Source organism: Ornithodoros turicata, chromosome 1 (genome assembly GCF_037126465.1).
Source record: "Ornithodoros turicata isolate Travis chromosome 1, ASM3712646v1, whole genome shotgun sequence".
NCBI lineage: Eukaryota > Metazoa > Arthropoda > Arachnida > Ixodida > Argasidae > Ornithodoros > Ornithodoros turicata.
The window spans coordinates 176,512,878-176,535,576 of record NC_088201.1 but is presented as its reverse complement, the minus strand read 5'-3'; the positions used below and the strand labels follow the sequence as shown (position 1 = coordinate 176,535,576).

Genomic DNA, 22,699 nt, shown 5'->3' with positions numbered 1-22,699 from the left:
TCATTGCCTCCATTACTGTGAACAAAAAGAAATGGCGAACCCTGTCGAATGCCTTTGCCAAGTCTGCATGCAGTACCGCTACCTGATCTCCATGAATTCTGCTAACGTCCAAGATCGTACGTAAAACGTGAATGTTCGTCTGAATGTTCCTTCCTTTAATAGCACATGTCTGATGATCACCCACAAGCGTTCCCACAACATACTGGAGTCTTAATGCTAGTACTTTAGCAAACACCTTATAGCCTACGTTCGACAACGTAATTGGTCTGCAGTCCGTCACCTTAGGCCACATTTCCTTCGGGCACTTTCTTCGGTATAAGTACTGTATGTGACTTTCTGAAAGATGCGGGAAAGACACCATTTGCTTCCGCTTCCTGGTATATTCCCAGTAATATCACAGATACACAATCTTTATACTTGATATAAAAGTCCGCTCCGATACCATCCGGTCCGGGAGCCCGATTCCTCTTCAGTGTACTTATTGCCTGCCTAACTTCATCAAGGGTTATCGGTCTTTCGAGAATGTCTTGCTTATCAGTCGACAACTGCGGAACAAGTGTTGATATACGTTCTTGCGAAGCTGAGTCTCGCTTATTTATCGTTCTTCCTATCAATTGGGCGTAATATTTCTCGAATGCGTTTTTTTATTTGGTCTAGACTAGATATTATTTTTCCGTCTTCTTCGATTGCGGTAATACTTTTCATCCTGACGTATTCTTGTTCTTTTCGTAGGAAGCATTTGCTGGGCGCCTTCTCTGACAGATATTGTTGTAATCTTGACCTCACCTTTGCCCCTTCATATTTGTAGTCCGCTATTAAACTTAATTCCACTTTTATACGCCTCACCTCTTCAGAAAATTCCCCTGAATTTCTGACTCCATTTCTATTAGTTTTTTCAGTGTGCACTCCAGTTCTTTTTCTCGATGTTTTGCCTCGAAAGCGAGTGTATGGCTTCGTTCTATTGCGAAGGCTCGTAGTTTAAGCTTGAATTCTTCCAATGCTTCGCTCCAGCTGGCTTGTCCTGTCATGATTTCGGCTATCTCGTCTTTGATAAAGTTTGTAAATATCGTACCTTCAAGTAGTGTGACGTTTAGCTTCCATGTTTCCCATCCATTTCGTTGTTTCCGTTCCGGTGTGTCATGGCCTAATGTTACTGATACAAGGCAGTGGTCGCTGAAATATGCTGGGAATACTTTGTACTCTGCTACGCGCATATAACTAATTGACGTGGCATATATTCGGTCCAAGCTTGCATGAGACTTATTTTGAAAATGAGTATACACAACACGTTTCCTTGGAATTTGTTCCACCACATCACACAAGCCATAATGTTCCAGGATCCCTTGGAGCACAATCGTTCCTCCGTCGTTGTCAACTACGTTGTTACTGCGGTCACTCTCACGCAAAGTGCAATTGAAATCTCCCATTAATACGGTCTTGTAGATATTGTTCATATAACCTTCGAGCATTGTAAAGAACGCTATTCTATCTTGTTTTTTGTTTGGCGCGTACACATTTAGGACGCGCCATAGTTCATTATGGATCAAAACGTCTAACACTGCTAATCTTCCCTGATCATCAACCATGTGTGCGACAGGCTTGAAACAGTCCAACTTCTTCAGAAGTATTACGCGGCCAGCTGAATGGCCTACTGCGTGACTTACAACCACGTCATACTTTGAAGTCCTCAACTCTCCTCTCCCACTTTCTTTTTTTTTGGCTATAGTCGTGACGATGCCCACTTGAGTGCGGCCAACAACGGCAAGCTACCTCGACCCCCCCCCCCCCATACTGCTTACTGAAGCAATTCGACACCAATAAATCTGTTCCCTCTTGGGTGCTGATTTTAGTTTCCTGTACTGCAAGAACGTCGATGTCAGAAAATCTTTCTAGGTATCGCTTAAGATGGTATCGCTTTTTCTGGGAGTTTATTCCCTGTACATTTAGTGTGGCAACTGTAATTACCCTTGCCAGCATTTTGGACGCCTCTTGTGGGAAACCTCAACTGCTGCTATCCGTGAATTCACTACATGGACAGGAAGCGCATGTCTTTTAACTGCGACGAATACGTATAAGCTGTCTGTGGCTTTAACGAAGTACTCTCATTCGCCTTCCGCTTTTTTTCTCTCACAAGATTCCATCCATGGTTTTCGTTGTTTTCCGTAGTTTCTGCGTTACTGTCCTTGCCGCTCCCTTTACGCTTCTGCGCACCATCAATTTATCTAACTTCTTCGTCGTTGTACTGTTTTCCCACCATGTTTCCTGCTACATGAGCTGAACTCTCCTCATCTAGAGAGCCGCTGTTTTCCATGTTGTTGGGCACACCCCCTGGGTTCCCCGATTTGTCTTCTTCCACTACATACAACTCGCACTGGGCTCCCTCAGGCTGGCGTATTCGCGATGCATAGGTTTTTACACACTCATCTTCCTCGTGCCCAAAAGTTCTACATACTTTACACCAAGAAGTGCGACATTGTTATCGAATGTGACCCTTACCAATACCCTTACCCTTAGACCCTTACTCCCATACCTCATACCCTTAGACCAACGAGCCACAAGACAAGCTCCACGTCCCGCTGTTCTTCAATCGAATGCGTAGTTACGGGAGAAGTGAACATGCTCGTCATGAAGGAAATCGCGGTTCGTGTGTGATTCTTATAATAGCAACCCGCCTAGCAAAATGCAGGCACCAGCGATAAAAAACGAGGGCTCGTCCGGGATTTGAACCCGGGACCTCTCGCACCCGAAGCGAGAATCATACCCCTAGACCAACGAGCCACAAGACACGCTTCACGTCCAGCTATTCTTCAATCCAAGGCGTAATTATGGGAGAAGTGAACACGCTCGTCAAGAAGCAAGTTGCGGTTGGTGTGTGATTGCTATAATAGCAACCCGTATAGCAAAATGCAGACACCAGCGATAACAAACGAAGGCTCATTCGGGATTCGAACCCGGGACCTCTCGCACCAGAAGCGAGAATCATACCCCTAGCCCAACGAGTCACAAGACAAGCTCTACGTCCCGCTGTTCTTGAATCGAAGGCGTAATTACGGGAGAAGTGAAAATGCTCGTCCAGAAGCAAATTGCGGTTCGTGTTTTATTTAGAACAACTTCAGGGTGTAGCCGTTTTTGTAGGATGAGAACAGGTTATGGTTTTGTCGTACCTCACGTGGGCCTTCAGTCTTCAACTCCGTGCAGTCAACAATCATTGTGCAGTCTGGATAATGCTCCTGAAAACATGGTGGCGATGTTGTACGGATGGTTTCAAGGGATGGTTTGTGTATCCAGCTGCGGGTTGCATGGCTCAGTGTGCCCAGGACGGCATGAAATATTCTTGAAGCTGTAGTCTCGTGCATGCCAAACAGCCATGTTTCATTTTCATCAGAAATATTAGAAGCTTGTTTTCGAGCGTCAAATTGGCAGACCTTTCTCTTGCTCGTGTTAGCAAGCTCAAAAGTAAAGCAAATACTGCTTCATTAACACCACACATGTCAAGAAGTGCTCTCTTTGTGGCAAATGCACTGTTGTCAGAGAAAGAGGTAGACTAGACACAGGTTGCCGTGAGAGCCAGGCCAGTCGAACTAGCGCCCGAGCTGGCCGACGCAAAGGTTTTTATTACCCGCGCGCCTAGGTTATTGGTGCGCGGGAATGGTAATGGCGATGCCGCTACAGGGCTCCCCCCCTAGTGAGGCGTCGGAAGATGTCGAGCGATACATAGCTGTGGGGCCCAGGTGACGTGTCGGCGGCGGGGGGGAGGCGATGAAGTCGAGGGTGGAGAGTGAAGTGCGGACGAAGTGGCAGGAAGAATTGGCGTCGGCCCTGTGTCGGAGTTAACGGCGCTGGGGGACGTCGCAGGAACGTCGAGGAAGGCGGGCTTCAATCGCTGTAGGGCGACAGTCTCCTCTCGGTTCTTTACCAGGATGGTGTAATGCGTAGGAGATCTTCGCACGACAGCGTACGGGCCGGAGTATGGGTGCTGAAGGGGCCTCTTGACTGCGTCGCACCTGAGGAAGACGTGTGAGCACGTTTCGAGTTCGGGGTGCTGGTACGTCGCAGCAGAGCGTGGCACACGCGGGGGGATCGGGTGGAGGGCGGCCATTGTTTGGCGAAGGCGGGACACGTAGTCGGCTGGTGATGGAGACGGGAAGTCGGGAGGTGGGTCGATGATATCGCCAGGCAAACGAAGAGACGTCCCGAAAACTAATTCCGCCGATGTGCAGCCTAAGTCTGGCTTATAAGCCGACCGAACTCCCAGCAGAGCTAGGGGCAGGACTTCTGTCCAAGGAAGGTCAGATGAGGTCCGGAGCGCGGCTTTCAGCTGCCGGTGAAAGCGCTCAACGAGGCCGTTGGAAGCCGGGTGGTAGGCGGTTGTTCGAATACGTTTGGTGCCAAGGGCTTGCGTCAGGTTGGAAAACAGGTTAGACTCGAACTGCGCGCCCCGGTCTGTGGTGATGATTGACGGAACACAGAACCGCGATACCCAGGTGGAGATGAAGGCTGAGGCGACGGTGGCGGCGGTAGCGTCGTGAATGGGAATGGCTTCGGGCCACCGGGTGAAGCGATCGACGATGGTCAGAATATACCGGTGGCCAGCACATACCGGAAGCGGTCCAACCAGATCAATGTGGAGATGCGCGAAACGGTCGTCCGGGGGCAAGAACCTTTCTGGTGCTCTGCGGACGTGCCGTTGTACTTTGCTGCGCTGACAGGGAAGGCAAACGCGCACCCAGTTCTTGACGTCCTTTTTCATGTGCGGCCAGACATACCGTTGGGAAATCAAGCGCAGAGAAGCGCGGGCGCCGGGGTGAGAGAGCGCATGGTACGTCTCGAAGATGCGACGTCGCAGGGAAGAGGGGACGAAAGGTCGGGGCCGTCCCTGAGAAGTGTCGCAGGCAACCAGAGTGGAGGAACCGGGTAAGGCGACATCTTCGATGGTCAAAGAAGCCGCGCCAGAACGGTACTGAGCCAGCTCGGCGTCGGAAGACTGTGCTTGGGCCAGGGCGTCGAGAGAGAGTGCAGGCAGCGATCCGAGAGCGTTCACGCGACTGAGAGCATCCGCCGCTGCATTGTCAGCACCGCTGACGTGTTGAATGTCGGTGGTGAATTCCGCGACGAACGCAAGGTGACGGGTTTCGCGAGGACTGTATTTGGTACCTGATGCAGAGAAGGCATATACAAGGGGCTTGTGGTCAGTAAGCACTGTAAATGCACGGCCTTCCAAGAAAGGTCGGAAGTGCTTTATCGTGAGGTTGATGGCTAAATGTTCTCGTCCAAAGGTGCTGCACCTCGTCTCTGGCGGTTTGAGCTTGCGAGAGAAGAACGCCAAGGGGCGCCACGCTCCTCTGATACGCTGTTGAAGCACGGCGCCGACGGCTGTGCTGGAGGCGTCAACCATAATGGACGTTTCGGCGTCATGGCAGGGGTGGAAAAGGAGCGATGCGCTCGCAAGTTCTTCCTTAATGGCCTTGAACGCGGCAGTGGCTTCTTCGGTCCATGATAGAGGCGGTGGGGACATAGTACGTTTAGAAGTAAGCATGGCTTCGAGTGGAATAAGCTTGGCCGCGCACGACGGAATGAAGCGCCGGAAAAAGTTGATTAACCCAAGGAACTGGCGCAGCTTGGTCAAGGAAGTGGGAGCGGGAAGTCCTGGATGGCCGCAACTCTGGAAGGCAAAGGCAGGATTCCCTGGCTGTTGACACGGTGCCCGAGGAAATCGAGTTCCGGAACGCCGAACTCGCTCTTCGCTGCGTTAATGATGATTCCATAGTCGTGAAGACGGGAGAACAGCGCACGAAGGTGTTGCTCGTGTTCGGCCGGCGAACGACTTGCGACGAGGATATCATCAATATACGCATAGACGAAGGGGAGGCCGCGCATGATGTTGTCCACAAACCGCTGGAACGTCTGAGCGGCGTTCCGCAACCCGAAGGGCATCCGCAGAAACTCGAATAATCCGAAAGGTGTTGTGATCGCGGTTTTGGCTATGTCCTCTTCGGCCATCGGGATCTGGTGGTACGCACGGACAAGATCTATTTTGGAGAATACTGTGGCGCCCTCCAGCTGTGCAGCAAAATCCAAGATGTGCGGTATGGGGTGTCTGTCCGGGATAGTGGCTTGATTCAAAGCGCGATAGTCGCCGCACGGTCTCCAATCTCCGGTGTTTTTGGGCTCCATGTGCAATGGCGACGACCAGGTGCTTGATGACGGCCGGACGATTCCGAGCTCAAGCATGTGGTCGAATTCTGCTTTGGGTACCCGGAACTTCTCAGGTGCCAGACGACGCGGGCGAAAGTGGACCGGTGGGCCACGGGTGGTGATGTGGTGGACCACGTCGTGCTGCACAGGCCTGGTCCAGTCAGGTGGCTGGGTGAGTGCCGGGAATTCCTTCAGTATGGCGGCGAAGGGTGATTCAGCTGGTGATTCAGGCACGGCACAGGCCAAGACACGCAACGGTGGAGTCGATAGACGTAGTCCGTGCACTGACAAGGAAGTAGTCCTGTCGATCAGACGCTTCCCGTGAACGTCTACCAGCAACTTGAAGTGATTTAAAAAGTCGGATCCGAGGATGGCTTGTGTGACGTCTGCAAGCAGGAAAAGCCATCGGAAGTCTCTTCTGAGCCCAATGTTGAGAGTGAGCGACTGCTGGCCATAAACCGGGATAATGGAACCGTTGGCGGCCTTGAGTGTGGAGCAAGGTTGTCGGGAACGGGAATAGCGCGCACCGGCGGGGATGACGCTGACCTCGGCGCCCGTATCGACCAGGAGCCTTAAGCCCGATACACGGTCTACGATACGAAAGAGGCGGCTGTCGCCGAGGCCGAATCCACTTGCCGCCATTAGTGGGGGGCTGGCGGGTTTCCCGTCCAAGAACAGGGGAGGAAGCAGTGGTGGGCTTCGGCACCGAAGCGATGGTGATACCAACAGAGGCCATCCTGATTCGCAGAACGAGATCGCGATCGCCGTGGCGACGGGGAACCTCTGCGGAACCTTGGGCGACGGGGGCTCGGGGATCGTGGGCGAGCAACCAGCGTCGCAACCAATTGCGTAAGGCTATTAACCTGCTGGAGTATAGCTTCGGTGGCTGGAGTGGGTTGGGAAACCGAAGGACAATCTTCTGGGATGGGCGGAATGGCTGGGGGAACCGCTCGCCCTCTAGTCTGGGTAGCCGGTTGCTCGAGAACGGAAAGAGAAGGAGATGAGGCAACCTCCATGACAGCATCCGCGAGGGTGGCGAGCTCGTCGATGGGAAGATTCGCGGCTGCTGCCAAGACCATCTGCACGTTATTGGGTAAGCGCTGCATGAACAGCTGACGCAAGAATTTGCCGCCGGCCTGCGGAGCGTCATCTCCCAAGAGCTGCTTCATGCGGCGCAAGAGCTGGGTAGGCCGCCTGTCACCGAGCTCTTCCGCCGATAAGAGCTGCCTCAGACGGTCACGGTCGGAGGCGGACGTACGCTTCAGCAGGGCAGACTTGAGTTGGTCATACGCGTTCTGCGTTGGGGGAGAGATTATCAGATCTTGTACTTCCTCGGCGGCCGCGGGAGACAGGGCGGAGATGACATGATAGAAACGAGTGGTCTCAGCAGTCACACCGGCCAGATGGAACTGGGCGTCCGCCTGGGCGAACCAGATAGCTGGATTGCGATCCCAGTAGGCTGGAAGTTTAACGGCGATGGCTCCTACATGGTGCTGTTGTCCGTCAGAGTTGGGCTGTAGGGAACCTGTGCTAGACGACGACGGAGGTGGGTCGCCTTGATGCATCGCCGACGGAAAAGGGAAAGTAGCGTCGTTCCAGAAAGGAACGTCCGGGTCACCAATGTCAGAGAAAGAGGTAGACTAGACACAGGTTGCCGTGAGAGCCAGGCCAGTCGAACTAGCGCCCGAGCTGGCCGAGGCAAATGTTTTTATTACCCGCGCGCCTAGGTTATTGGTGCGCGGGAATGGTAATGGCGATGCCGCTACACTGTCATAACCAAATACACACAGGTGCGGCCATCGGTGCCTACAGAATGAGACGACGTTTCTGTCACAGCTGTTGTACTTCTTTCCTTAACACATGTGTGGGAGGCCATTGTGCTTGCGCAAAGGTCCTACTCACACTGAGGAACAGTGACAGTGTCCAGCTCATGCCATCATCAGATACAGTTTGAGTTTCCTGTCAAAATACAGATGACAGGTGAATAAGTGAGTGTTCAAGAACAGCATCCATTTCAAACAAGGGTGAACAGCTCATGTATCATCGGCTGTACCTTATCACAGGGTGGGCTCTCATGACGTGCACTGTCACTTTCTGGGCCATGACACATGGCCTCGCCCAAGTATGATGTCAAGCTTGTGGTGTCCACCTGTTGCCAATCCTCTGGTGTGAGAGTCGCAGAACTGGTCCTTGCACTCCACCTACATTTTTTTTAAGCATAGTATATTTCCTCTGACTTCCACGAACATCAGCCGCAGTTGCTTCTGGCGCTAATACGAAACAATAGTAATAAAATCGTAACATCATGTTTGGACTAACCTCTGGAACCTTGCTATGGAGTCCTGAGGTACCTTTGGTTCTTGGTTGTTGTATTGTTTCGGGAACAGTGTCGGAATGTAGCTGGGATGCTTCTCTATGTTACTTTTTTGGCTCCCAGCAAAATGCAGGCTACAGATCCTTGAGTTTTCTCTGGGCTCCCAGGTGTCTCCATCGGGGCTGAGGGACAGTTTGTATATAGAGAATACAAAGGCGTACAATACAATCCAAATGAAATTTCAACTTACTTTATGCGTCGTACGGCGTGTATCCAACGCCGACGCCGTTCCCCTTCGTATGGCTTCGAAGGGAAACGGTAAAACATTACGTTTTCGTTCGTATCTTCCCGCTGGTGACACTTGTATACGCAGCAGTAGCTGCGATGGGGCTTTCTCTGTCTTCCTCGAGAGCTACGGGGCATACTTGTGGCTATTACAGATTTTTTTTAGAAAGCGCGACGCATAAGTAGGGTTCCACGTTTTCGGTTTTAATCGAAAAACATACGCTTCATTTTGCTTCATTCGGTTTTAATCGAAAAACATCGAATACAGAGGAACATTCCAGGAAGCATGACAGATAAATTGCTGCCAATGATTTCCCCAGAAATTCACTGCTGGGGGGTGCTGAGCTTTTAGGGGGGCGGGAGGGGGGTATGCTTGGTGAAGGTTCCACTTAAGGAATTTTTTTTTTTAGACAGTGAAAAAATCGTGTCACAATGGTGACATCTCCGCACAGCTTTTCCGTTTTATTTGTACATGTTATTACGTTTGAACACGGTACATTAGAATACAGATTCATTATAAACGGCATTTCAACATTACGATGCATAATCACACGACCGACAAAGAAAAAAGACTAGCACCTTGTCTCACGAAGCTCAATGAATACGTAGCAACCAAAGGTGAAAACCTTAGACGAAAAAAGCAGAATACCCCGCTTGATTGAGTTGGGTGCAAATGGTTCTTGATGATCCACGTTGAGTTTGCGTGCCCACACGCATTTTTGCTCGTATATGCGCGCTATATGTGCATTGAACAGTCACTTTCAAATGATTTTGGACAAATGCATGGTACGATCATCTGCATGAGTGTGGTCCTACAGCCCAAGTTTGACAGTACAGGCTGTAATTTGCCGCGCCGGACTCTCTACCAGAACGTGTTGGTGGCCGAGCTGGGTGGGGTCACATGAGAAATTTCAGGAGGTGGGGGTGTTGCAAAAATGCAGGGGGGTGTAGGGGAATCACTGATTGCTGCACATGCCCAGCTCAAGATTCCAACACGCAAAGCATGCTTTCATTTATTACTCTTCTTTTCTTTGTATTTGCTATGGTTGGATGACCTGCGGCCACACTGAGTGTTCCAGGGTGAATCCTTTTGTCCTGGATTGGGTGCGCTGGTCGGAATGTCATTCTTCTGCCATTGTAGGTGCCCCACCGGGCTTGTGAACCTTTTAGGGACGTGACGTCAAGTAGAATCTCGGTCACCGGCCTTTAGTTGTTTAGTAGGGAGGTTATGACTGTACGTACACGTCCACTTTCCACATACGGCGGTCCTGTCTTTCCGCGGCACCCGAGATGGGAAGAAAAAGGAAGAAGGCCTCGAACTACGTTTGCGAAAATCAAGATTTTGAACTCTCAGGCAAGGAAGATGTCGTATGCGAGTACATTTAATATGGACTGTGGAAGAGGTGCGGCGGGCGTATCGGAGCACGTGCAATCGCGGCGCCACGTGAATCTCAATAATCCTCGTAACGAACAAAGTGAGCAAACGCCTTCCGGTCATTTCTTGCAGCACTTATAGAAATCGATCTGGTACTTCGTAAAACTGGTACTGGTAAAACTGGTGATTCGCATTGGTTGTTGTTAAGGCTGCGTTAGACGCGCACAGCACTGAAATTACATTGTAGTTACTATTCGGCGATAACTGTCGGGTAAACCATGTACACGCAAGGAAAAACATCGAAAAAAAACGTCGAATAAACATACGCCGAATCCGCCCAAAAATAAACATTGAAAACGCGGAACCCTACGCATAAGCTAGCCCGACAGCTGACGAAAGCATGCAACCCGCAGATAATGGTACTACCCATATGTAACCGCGTGGCCGACAGAGGGCCCTATCGCTGCTCTTGAAACTCTACTGCAAGGAGCGGATATGGAGATGTGGGACTGGACCTATATGTGTGTGTTAAGATTCAATCGTTTGGATACGTTGTTGGCGCGGGTGCCTCTTGGTTTCACGTCTTTATTATTTTTATCGTTGCTTGCAGAGTCATAGAATTAGGGTGACGAATACAACGGATGTCATGTGAGCCATTTGTCGGCGCTTCAGCTCAGCCAGAGCTACGATCTCATTTGACGTAAACAAAAACCGTTACCTTTTTAGATCTGTCAGTGCTGTTGTTCAGGACCCCTAATTTTTTATGTGCCCGCTAATCTGACACTGTCTGCTCTCACTTTTCTGTGCAGTTGTCACTAATCTGCGCTGTTTGTGTTGAAGTAAATTATGAGTTCAGTGAACATTTTGCCAGAGGCAACATAGTTAACTTTGTTGCATTCACTTTTAAAACAGTGCGCACGTTGAGCAGTTCTTTTATTTGACAGCCGGCTGTGTAAAACCGCGCACATTATTTTTGGCGTGTGTACCTCTTGGTTTCATGTCTTTGTCATTTTTACAGGTTCTTGCAGACTCATGGATTGGAGGTGACGAATACAACGCCTGTCCTGTGAGTCATTTATTGACACTTCAGCATACCTGCAGCTACAATCACGTTTCATGTAAACGAAAACCGTTACCTTTCCAAATCTGACTGTGCTGTTGTTGCTGGATATCGCTGAATGTGCTCGCGAATCTGACACTTATGTGAGCCGTTTGTAAATACTTTGTGTCTAAAGATCTTCAGTTACAGTTGGTGCATCTGAACTGCATCGGATTTATATCATTGATGCCATGTAAGTGCAGGCTGTCAGAATGATTATTTTTCAGATTCCGTGACACCATTTCGTTTTAGGCATGTGCGCATTTTGATTTGCAGAGTAGGATGTGTCACGTCACGGTCTCTTTAGTAACCTCGACTTCAGAAATCCCAGAATGCTTAGCACTGCTTCGAACCTCGGTAGCTTACGTTACATCAAGGCAGGAAAAGGTCTGCAAACTACTTGAGTTTCTCGTCTTTCAGCCCATGATCCATGCTGTGTCGAAACCAACAGAAATAATGCATGGACTACTATCCCTTCCCCCACGCGAGGAGTGCTGGAATTACCTGATGTCGCCCATTGTCTAATTTTGTAATGGCGCTATGCCAGTGTATCGAAAAAGGTTTCGTCTTCGAATTGTCAGTCGGGAGTCAAACGGGTTCTGCACAAGCAAAATGTGATCGGACATCTATAAACAGCGATATACTTCACACTTGCATGGTGCCCGAGTACAAAAATATGCATAAATTTCACTTCCGCAGTAAACAAGCTTCATCCAACATTTTTACGTATTATGTATATTACTATCTACTTTGGAAGAGTACCTAGATTTGTTGCTATGTCATTATGCAAATATGGGAAGTGCTCACGATGTCTGGTAACTTGTCCATATGTTTGGAAGTTAATGTTTACCCAGTATGTTAATAGAAATAAATCTGGTACCAATATTCATGCTGCTTTTGTATACTCTGTATGAACTACACATACCTGCATGTGCATGTGAGGGCCATATACCTGGAGAAACCAATACACGGGCCGCTAGTGCCAAAATTTAGGTATAAATTATGTATAATTTTAGACATCATGGCGAATACGTGTCTATATGACGGCTCGGTGGATAGATAAGTACTGTCCCATTTTAGACGTTTGGTCTAAACAAGGTCTAAATCGATGCTACAATTATCCGGCGATTAGCTGTATCTTAGCGTAACGTTAGCCGGGCTAGGGGAAGCCTAGGGAACGGATACGAAGCAATTGAGCTACTTTGTTGGACGTCTAATAGACATACCCAAAGTCTACATTTAGACGTCTTTTAGACATATACTGGTGCACCATGCGTTGCCTGTGATGTGACAGTGGTCGCGAGCAATTTTGAGGTTGTGAGTTCAATCCTCAACTGATATCTGCGGCGCCAATCTCATAATAAAATTATATCCAGTGATGACTTGAGTGGATATGTGTGCGAGGCAGCAGTCTAGTGAAACCGAACCGAAGGGACAACTCAAATTATCGCCTGCACGGTGAACACTAGTTATTACACATGTCTTCACTGCGCCGACAAATGACGCAAAATCTGGAGCGGCTGGAACTAGCTTTTTTTTTTCTGATAAAAATATGCACATATGAAGGACCAAGAGGGAAAACCAGGAATAACACGTGTTGGCACTATCTGCCACAACCGGAAACACGATTACGATCTTCCGTTTCTTTCGCGCAAGCAAGTAGAATGCATGCGTCGTCAGCGTTCCATAACAAACACTTATTCCAATGACCAGTAAAGCGAACGAAACACAGTACACACAAACAGTATGGATGAAAGGAATATCAAGCATAAAGAACATGACAGTGGCCGCGGTGCGGACAACAGAGGACCAGCGTCCTCCTGTACTCGCTTCTTCGTTTGAGAAGCGAAAGCACAGGGCTAGTGCTGAGCTTACACTTGAATTGCCTCAGAAAGCGGCGTGCGCGCTTGCACTACACCGGCACTCCGCTGCCATAGGTGCAGGCCAGAACGAAGGAGCCTACACACAGTTTTCCAGCCAGCCTCACATCCAGCGCTTTCGTACGCAGCACACTCCAGCAAGGAGGAAAGCGATACAAGAGAGGAAGCATACGGCCTCTGTGCTTTCCTTCTCTCTGACTTGTGCGGTAAACAGTTTTCAACGTGCTCCCCCAGCTGGACGGCGCCGCGTTTCAATATGGCGGCGTCCACGGGAAAACGGTGTATAGACAGTTCCTGTTTCTTTTTTGGGGGGGAGAGAAATCTTACGTAGTACCACCCTCTCTTTCTAACGAATGAAATTCGGCCCGTAGGATCAACTCCGCCCCCCCCCAAAAAAAAAGATAAATAAATAAACGTGTTGCTCAATATTTGGAGAGTTTTAGCAAGTAAACTAAACAACGTAATATTTCTCATCCCGGAAGCTACTCACAGGGACATGCTGAGGACGTACCTGAATGACTTTCGAAGGACAATTCGCGAGTGTCATCCTCAGGACGTTCCAGGGATTTACATCGAAGGACGAGGATTCGATGCCACTTTGGGGACATCCTGAGAACAGTGTGTGTTCTTGGGGCTAGGTGACTGACGTGCCAGACGACCCAGACGACCTGTAAAGGTCTTTGCTATTCCGCTTGCGAACCCCTTTTTGTTATTTTTTGTTTGTGGAAGTGAGTGCCTTGTTTTGACGTTGGGGGGTGTGGAAAGCTTCTTTATCACCGTGAGATGGCTGGCTGCCAGGAGGCTTAATCGCTTCCATCGCTCGCAAGCCAACGAGGGGCGGGGCTCTCGTTAACACGAACACGTGACACGTTTCACGTGACGCGCTTTTTTCGTTAACGGGACAAAGGCGTAATCTCTTGCTAGCGTAACGACCAACGGCGTCGTCTGTCTGACGCACGGAGTAAGAAGACTAGGAGATGACACTGCCCATAGAAGCAAGCGCCGGCGCGCGACCAGAGCCTATCACGTTGGGGGAGAGAAAAAGGCAGTTGCTGACTTTACGCGACAGATGGCACGGCGGCGCTGTCTTCCATTTTGCGCTTTTGCATGGAAAGCTTGGTGAAAGCAGTGATTTTCGCGAGTCGTACGGCAGCCTCCACGGATGAAGGCAAACTAATGGACGTGAACGATGTTTGTACTGGCAATAAAGGTCACGCGTGTCAACTACATAACGCTTCGTGTTTAGCGAAATCAACGGAAAACAAATTCATTCTCTCGTCTCTCGGTTCTGTTGAGCAGGCGACGGGAGCACGATAATCGCAAAAGCGTTCCGTTATTTCCTTTTCTTTTCTAGCGTTTAATTCACGTGTTTTAATCACGTCGCCGGACAAGGGACAGTATCACGTGACCGCACGCTTCGCAAATTCTGCGTCGTCGTGCAGCAGATGGGGCGCGGAGCGCGCGCTCGTCGTACGTGAGGCAGACAACGGTAAGCCCTTTCACTATCACCACCACCACCACCAGCGCGCGCTCCTCGTACATTCTCTGGTCGCGGGAGAGAGTGAAGTTTCATGCCCTAGTCTTCTTGCTCAGTGGCCTGACGAATGTGTTTACGTGCTCACAGGCTTTATCGCCTACATGACTCATGATCTAACGAAGCGCGAGGCACTCGTGAAATCGAGCACGTGGTGTATGACGCGCTCTTTTCGTTAACGTGACAAGGGCGTAATCTATCGGTCCACTAACGATCGAAGGAGATGGTTTGCCTTATGAGTGGATCTACCCACTCGTTAGAATGTTAAACATCTTCGCTTGGAGATTTGCAGAAACAGAATTTCTACAGAAACGGACATGTATTGCTCCACGACTGTGTACAAAAGGTCATCCTGTCCCTTTCATGGTATTCACACTAGTGGTTTCATGAGGGCTGTGAGATATTCTCGAGAAGATGCAGATCAAGATGAGAAAGAAGACCAAGAAGTGACAACAACACGCCATCGACAAACCACAGACAAACCATACGAGCTATCCAAACAAAATTAAACAACCCCATCGGTCGAAAAGATTGCAGCCTCGTTGGCAGCTGTAGTTCGTTCAGGGCGGTGACATCACAACACGTAAGGGCTCGTAACGAGCCGATAGCCTCAACGAAGACGCTAATCGAGGAGCAGAGATTGTGCCACAGCAGAGCGTTGATAAGGTTCGTCGTTTCGGTATTCCTAACGACTCATGCACAGCAATTCAGGACAAAACGTAAAGTAGGGTTCACCTGATACTACTCACAAGAAGCCATGTATTAGGAATAGAAAATCGCGTGCAGCACGTTCCGTTCTTTCCGCTGTGCATTCGTTCTCTAGTCTAGTGGGACGTTGCCTGTGTCATGGCGAAACATTTAGTGCAAGTTTCATTGACGAATATTGGGGTCTTCGAGGTTCTATTTTGGTTCCAAATTCCGACCTGTAAAGGAGGCTTCACGAGATGCACCGATGCTTTGGTTGAGGCTCTCAACCTAGTGAGTTAAGACAAATACACCATGTATTTCGCAAGAGACGCGTTAGTTGAATGCTCTGTACGGCATCTCAAACACCCTACGAGACAGATAAGTTCGCAGAATTTGTTGCGCATGCAAAAATAAAACAAATTCCTTGCTGTCACGAGACTCTTGCTTCGATGCACGGAGCTTATGTGGGTAGGCCACTGGCGTGCAGGCAAGGAATATCGTTATATGAGCGATGGTAAACTAGCACAGAGGCCGATATTAGAGCACTAAGTTGATTCCTTCCGCCTCGTAAAGCAGGCATCATCTACCTACCACCGCGGGATGCGCCCATTGAAAATCGAACAGCGCGAGTAGTGCGTTGATTTTCTTATGGTGATGCCTTTAAATGCAGATTTGTGGGTGAATATTGCCAGGTTCCTTTGAGGTTCCAAACTTTTCCGCTCTGTTTGTTGAGGGAGCTTCACTTGGGAGCTCCAATGTGGGTGGTTCCTCTGCACACTCCCGCATGAACTTCGCGTGCTCCAAATACCGCTCGAGGAGCAGCTTGAATACAGCTCAAATACGGAGCTCGAGGCAAACGTCATAGTGACACCTCGAAGGACATAATGAAGCTCAGGCAGATGTCGCGATGTACGTTGAGCAATAGCCCAAGGGATGTTGCTGAACGTACATCGCAACAACGCAGCCCCCGCTGCATTTCTTGTTTAAACTTTTTGTGCTTTTTTGTCTTAGCTTCCTTCTGCATATTGAAATTTCACTGTTTTTCCTAAGAAACCAACCCATATTGTAGACTGAGGCGCCTCAATAGTGTGGTCCTCAGATCACTCGCACGTAAAAACGAAATAAAAACGAAAAGTCATAACTGTACTCTACATCACGCTTTTGCAGCGCATGCGCATGATTCGACAGACAGCGCAAGCGTTCTCAGTCCGACGAAAGGAGGTTGAAAACCCAGCCCACACCCGCATCGCAGAAAGAGATAACACAGGCATTGCTTATCGCATCCGGCTTCCGCTGGGATCATGCTTTCCCTCTCCCAATTTCGGGAACTATCACTATTTCTACTATCACTCTGTGGGCTGGGTTTGGAACCTCCTTTCGTCGGACTGAGAGTGATTGCGCTCAAAGAGTCGTCGCGCGTTATGCTGCGGTGCTCCGAAAAGCATGATGTTCGGCTATTTTTTTCGATGGGATAGCTCGTTTCAGTGAATTTGACACACTCTTCATATTGGTGGGGTAAAAAAGTGACTTTTACTTCGCAATTTCAGAGTTCAGTCGCAAATATTTACATAATTAAACTTACGATACATGACATTCACATCAGGAGGTGGCAAAAAGCAAGTAAGAACAAATGCCGTTGACCGCATGATTCTAGGTAGCGTAGTTTTTTTTATTCTAATTCAATGACACGTTTTCTGGGACAACCTGTATACTTCTGGAGCTGTTTGTAATCGAATCGGCCAACACCCCGGGTGTCACCGCTATATGCTCTTTTTTTTTTTTTTCGTTTTGCTGCTTAACTTGTTCCTATCATTCATTCAATCGCCAATGTCAAGAGTAACTTATTTACTCCTAGTGCAAAGTACGCTATCTGCTTTGCGTACGTAAGTGGCAGCGTGATGGGCTGCGCACTGCGCGAAACTCTCTTTATTAACGCGTTCATGTGGAGTAGTTGGTACATATTCGCTACAGAACATACACAGCCAGAGACAAGGGATGACAGACTTGACGCAACAATTGCTAGCTAACAACTGATGGAATTTAATGCAACAGAAAATAAGGAAAACACGAGGGGAAGTGACAGGAAAAACTGGCTTGTTAGTCATTATCTTCCTGTTCGGTGGTCAATTGACATATCGCCACAAGAGATTAGCTAGTAGATTAAATTGTAGACTGAGGCGCCTCAATAGTGTGGTGTTCCAGATGACGCGCACGTAAAAAAGAAATAAAAACGAAAAGTCATAATTGTACTCTACATCACGCTTCGGCAGGTAAATTGCTGTTGGTGTTATGGGGAAGACATACAGGGTTTCCCAGAAAACGTGTAATTGAATTGTAATTTAAAAATTACACCACATATAATCATACGATCAACGGCATTTGTTCTAACTAGGTTTTGTCACCTCCTGATGTGAATGTTGTGTAACGTAAGTTTCATTATGTAAGTTTTTGCGAAGTGAATTCGGAAATTTGCCAAGTAAAGGTCACTTTTTTACACCACAAGTGTGAGGGGCGTGTGTAATTTTCTCAGATTCATGATAATTGACAGGGATATTCAGGAGCTATCTCATCAGAAAAAATAGTCGTACATCATGCTCTACTGACCTCAGAGGGGATAGCGCGCTAAGAATTTTTCAGCGCAATCGTTCGCAGTCCGACGAAAGGAGGTTGGAAACCCAGCTCAAACCCACATCGCAGAAAGAGATAACACAGGCATGGCTTATCGCGTCCGGCTTCCGCTGGGATCATGCTTTCCCTCTCCCAATTTCAGGAACTATCACTTTTTCTACTATCATTCTGTGGGCTAGGTTTGGAACCTCCTTTCGTCGGACTGAGGGTGGGATTGCGTTCTTTTTTTTTTTTTACTTTCGTGTTGGCGTCGCGAAGCAACTGTGGCTATGAGCGGCGCATAGATGAGGACAGATGGAGAGAGGACAGCAGGAAGGACTGAGGAAGAGGGGGGTTAGTATGCGTCCTGCGCCGACTTCAGGGGGAACTGTGCCGACATTCGTCTTGGAAGTCTTCGGAAAATCCAGGGAAAACCTCAGACCTCAGAAAACCTGAGACAGCACAGCCAGTGAGAGGATTCGAACCCATCACCTTCCAGTCAGCATGACACCCACGAGCGAGACGCCGTGATGGCGTTCAAAACGTCGTCGCGCGTTATGGTCCGGTCCTCCAGAAAACATGATATTCGGCTATTTTTTCCGATGGGGTAGCTCGTGAATATCAATGTAAATTATCATCAGTTTGAGTGAATTTGACACGCTCTTCATATTGGTGGGGTAAAAGAGCGACCTTTACTTGGCAAATTTCAGAGTTCAATTCGCAAATATTTATATAATTAAACTTACGATACATGACATTCACATCAGGAGGTGGCAAAAACATAGTAAGAACAAATGCTATTGACCGCATGATTCTAGGTGGCGTAGTTTTTTTTTATTATTATAATCCAATGACACGTTTTCTGGGACATTCTGTATACTTCTGGAGCTGTTTGTAGTCCAATCAGCCAACACTCCGGCTGTAAAAAAACATCACTTTATGCTCTCTTTTTTTTTTTCATTTTGCTGCTTAACTTATCGCTATCATTCATTCAATCGCCAATGTTAAGAGTAACCTATTTACCGGAGTTTCAAACAGCGAGCTTTAGTGCAAAGTACGCTATCGCCTTTGCGTACGTAAGTGATAGCATGATCGTTCTGCGCACTGTGCGAAGCTCTCTTTATGAACGCGTTCATGGAGCAGTTGGTACATATTCGATACATAAGATACGCATCCAGAGACAAGGGTTGGCAGACTTCACGCAACAGTTGCTAGCCAACAACTGATACAATTAAATGCAACAGAAAATAAGGAAAACACAAGGGGAAGTGACAGGAAAAACTGCCTTGTTAGTCATTATCTTACTCTTCGGTGGTCAATTGACTTATCGCACAAGAGATTAGCTACCTGTGCGACTCGCGCTGGTTAGACCACCGAACAGGAAGATATTGGCTAACAAGGCCGTTTGTTTCCTGCCACTTACCCTTGTGTTTTCCTTGTTTTCTGTTTGATTAAATTAAGTCAGTTATTAGTAAGCTGTTGTTGTGTGTCTGTCGTCCCTTGTTTCTGGCTGCATATCTTCTGTAGCTCTCTTTATGTTTTGCCCGTGCGCAGAACCAACAACGCTATCCCTTACGTACACAAAGGCGATAGTGTACGATGTACTAAAACTCTCTTGTAGTGAGCTTTAGTCGTACGCTATCTCCTTTGCGTACGTAAGAGACCTTCTACGTACGCGAAGGAGATACCGTACGATGGACTAAAGCGTTGTTGGTTCTGCGCACGCGCAAAACATAGAGAGCTTCGCGCATTGAGCAGGACCACCACGCTATCCCTTACGTATGCAAAGGCGATAGCGTACGGTGCAATGAAACTCTGTATTATCGTGTGTTTTAGTACATCGAAAAAATTATCCGGAAACGGTAGGATAAAGGAAGTTATGAAATCCAAGCTTAGCAATCTAATGTCACCCGCTTCAAAGAAATAGGGCGATTTACTTATCATGTAATATGTATCTCGGAAGTTCAGGCCGCTCTTCGTAGAGAGCTTAAAGTAAACATTTGCATGATATTATGATGATGCTGATGCACAGACCGCAGGTGTTGTAGGGCAGGTGCTCACATAGCTTACATTGCTTGAGACCCGTGTGCTTCAACTGCGGTTAGATCAATCTGAAAATAAAAATAAGAATATATTGTGTGATTTGGGGGTATCAGAAGAATCGTTGCTTCCCTCCTACGTGTCTCTGAGGTAGCGATAAGCGATAACTGTACGAGGGCGTTGTATATTCTCTCATTGATATTTTACTGGTGAACTAAAGCAGACATCTTTCACATCTATCACAACACCTTGTATACGCTCTTGGAGCTTCTTGATCACACACAGCGGGGTGCTGTAAAAGCGTCCGATGTCACCTTTACGCAGATAAATGTTTCAACGAAAACTGCTGGACCGTCAAACTGTGCGCTGCACTACGATCACGGTATACTCAACAAATAGAGTTGCGCTAGACTTATACGGATTCTGGTCCGGTGCTGGTGCGGTGCGGTGGCCCTTCCGCTTGTAAATGCCTGCAAAATGCCTTTGTGTGTGTGTGTGTGTGCAGCGGCATGTTGTCAGGCTGGTAGAAATGAGACGGGAGGATGGACAATGGATCACAAATTACACATAAATAAATATTGGGTAATACATGTTACCAACCAAAGAGTGGAAAAACGATCCGAAACGCGCGTATCAGAGTATAGCGCCAACAAAGCCATCCATACGCAAATATGGCTGTTTGAAGGACTACTCACAGATAAGCTTAAAGAGGGCGAGGACGATTCTGTACGTTTGGCACTTTGGAAACAGATGTTTGTTGCTGGGATGTTACCATTACCCTTTGAATATAAGCATTTTCTCACCTGATTTCCGTTGTCCTTTTCACAGCCTATTCAGGACTGGTTGCAGGAGGAGCTGGACATGTTCCATATTTCGAATTCATGCAAGCGATATTGGGAGCACGCGAAGTATATGCGGAAGTGTGCAGACGAACCCCCCCCCCCCCCCCCCTATTGGAGCTCCCAAACAAACCGAGCGGAACAGTTTGGAACCTCAAAGGAACCTGACAACATTCACCCACAAATCTGCATTTAAAGGCATCACCATAAGAAAATCAACGCACTACTCGCGCTCTTCGATTTTCAATGCGCTCATCCCGCGGCGGTAGGTAGATGATGCCTGCTTTACGAGGCGGAAGGAATCAACTTAGTGCTATAATATCGGCCTCTGTGCTAGTTTACCATCGCTCATATAATCGCTCATATAACGATATTCCTTGCCTGTACGCCACTGGCCTCCTGACAAGCTCCGTGCATCGAAGCAAGAGTCTCGTGACAGCAGCAAGGGATTTGTTTCATTTTTGCATGCGCAACAAATTCTGCTAACTTATATGTCTTGTAGGGTGTTTCAGATACCGTACGGATCATTCAATTTACGCGTTTCTTGCAAAATGCATGGTGTATTTGCGTTAACTCACCAGGTTGAGGGCCTCAACCAAAGCTTCGGTGCATCTCGTGAAGCCTCCTTTACAGGTCGGAAATTTTGAACCAAAATGGAACCTCGAAGACCCCAATGTTCGTCAATGAAACTTGCACTAAACGTTTCGCTATGACACAGGCAGCGTCCCACTAGAGAACGAACGCAAAGCGATAACAACGGAACGTGCTGCACGCGATTTTCTATTCCTAATACATGGCTCCTATGGGAGCAGTATCAGGTGAAGCCTGCTTTACGTTTTGTCCCGCATTGCTGGGCATGTCGCTGACGTTGAAGCTGCCAAAGAAAGATGACGGAAGGATTCTCCGCTTTTGCGATCACACAAGTGGCTAACTGTGCCCCATGGACGTGATGGCGTCAACTGGACGAGCCAGATTTTGTAAAGCTGTTCCGTCCGCCAAGAAACGCTGTCCGCACCGTTTGTGAGGATTTGCGACCGTATACTTCACGCCTTGATAGCCACGGGTGTTGTGATGAACAACAAAGGCGAAATGGATGCCTATAGTAGTTTTCGGATTCTTCTCTTTAATAGTACATTGCGGACATAGTGTTGATGTTGTAATGAATGTGAAGGGGAAAGCATTCTGTGCATTTCCTGAGGTAGATTGTCTTGAATAGTTCCATAACATTTTGTTGTTTCGCGGTGCTAACACGGAATTAAAACAGTTCACTAACGTTCTATTCAAGCTCACTAGCAAAACGTTTTATTTCACTGCGAATTTATTTCAGGTCTACTGTTTATGAAGCCTCACAGTAAGGCTGCGCGTTATACTCCCATGCTTGAATGAAAAATTTATATATAATCAAATAAGTGTAAATGTTGAGGAGAAAGGGCAGCCTACTCCTCTTTCTTCTTTTGATACTTCTGATGCCACTACGTCTTCCCTTTCTGTCCTCGGACTCCCATGTGCCCTAGAACTCAGCCCACACTACTTCTCGTGTCATACTTAAGACAATTCTCACCCGACACCATCGTCAGGGCAGGAAAATAGTTTATAATTTTTTGCGTATCGCTCGACGATTATCCTTATAGTGACGTACTTGTTTGTTCATTATTTTCACACGACTAGCGAGCCATATATTGAGACGGAAAGAAAAAGAAGATGATGAACGAGCATGGGAACGAACATTGGAACGGAATGAGCATGTATGAGAGCACGAGAATGCGAGCTATCGGAACAAATGAAAGAGTCCTATTGGTCGGAGAAAATGCAGCCTCGCTGCCAGCCTGCTCTTCGTTCAGGGC

At 48.1% G+C, this 22,699-nt stretch overlaps 1 protein-coding gene and 1 non-coding gene across 2 annotated transcripts; both read right to left on the bottom strand.

Moving 5' to 3' along the window:
• Nucleotides 1–2,706: 2,706 nt before the first annotated feature.
• On the bottom strand, nucleotides 2,707–2,778 carry Trnap-cgg (transfer RNA proline (anticodon CGG)). Its single transcript has one exon. It is a non-coding gene; the product is annotated as a tRNA-Pro (tRNA).
• Nucleotides 2,779–6,836: 4,058 nt separating this feature from the next.
• LOC135390709 (uncharacterized) lies at nucleotides 6,837–7,760 on the bottom strand. Its single transcript, XM_064620539.1, has one exon. The coding sequence runs from the start codon at nucleotides 7,758–7,760 to the stop codon at nucleotides 6,837–6,839; it is 924 nt and encodes a 307-aa protein (XP_064476609.1).
• Nucleotides 7,761–22,699: the final 14,939 nt, after the last annotated feature.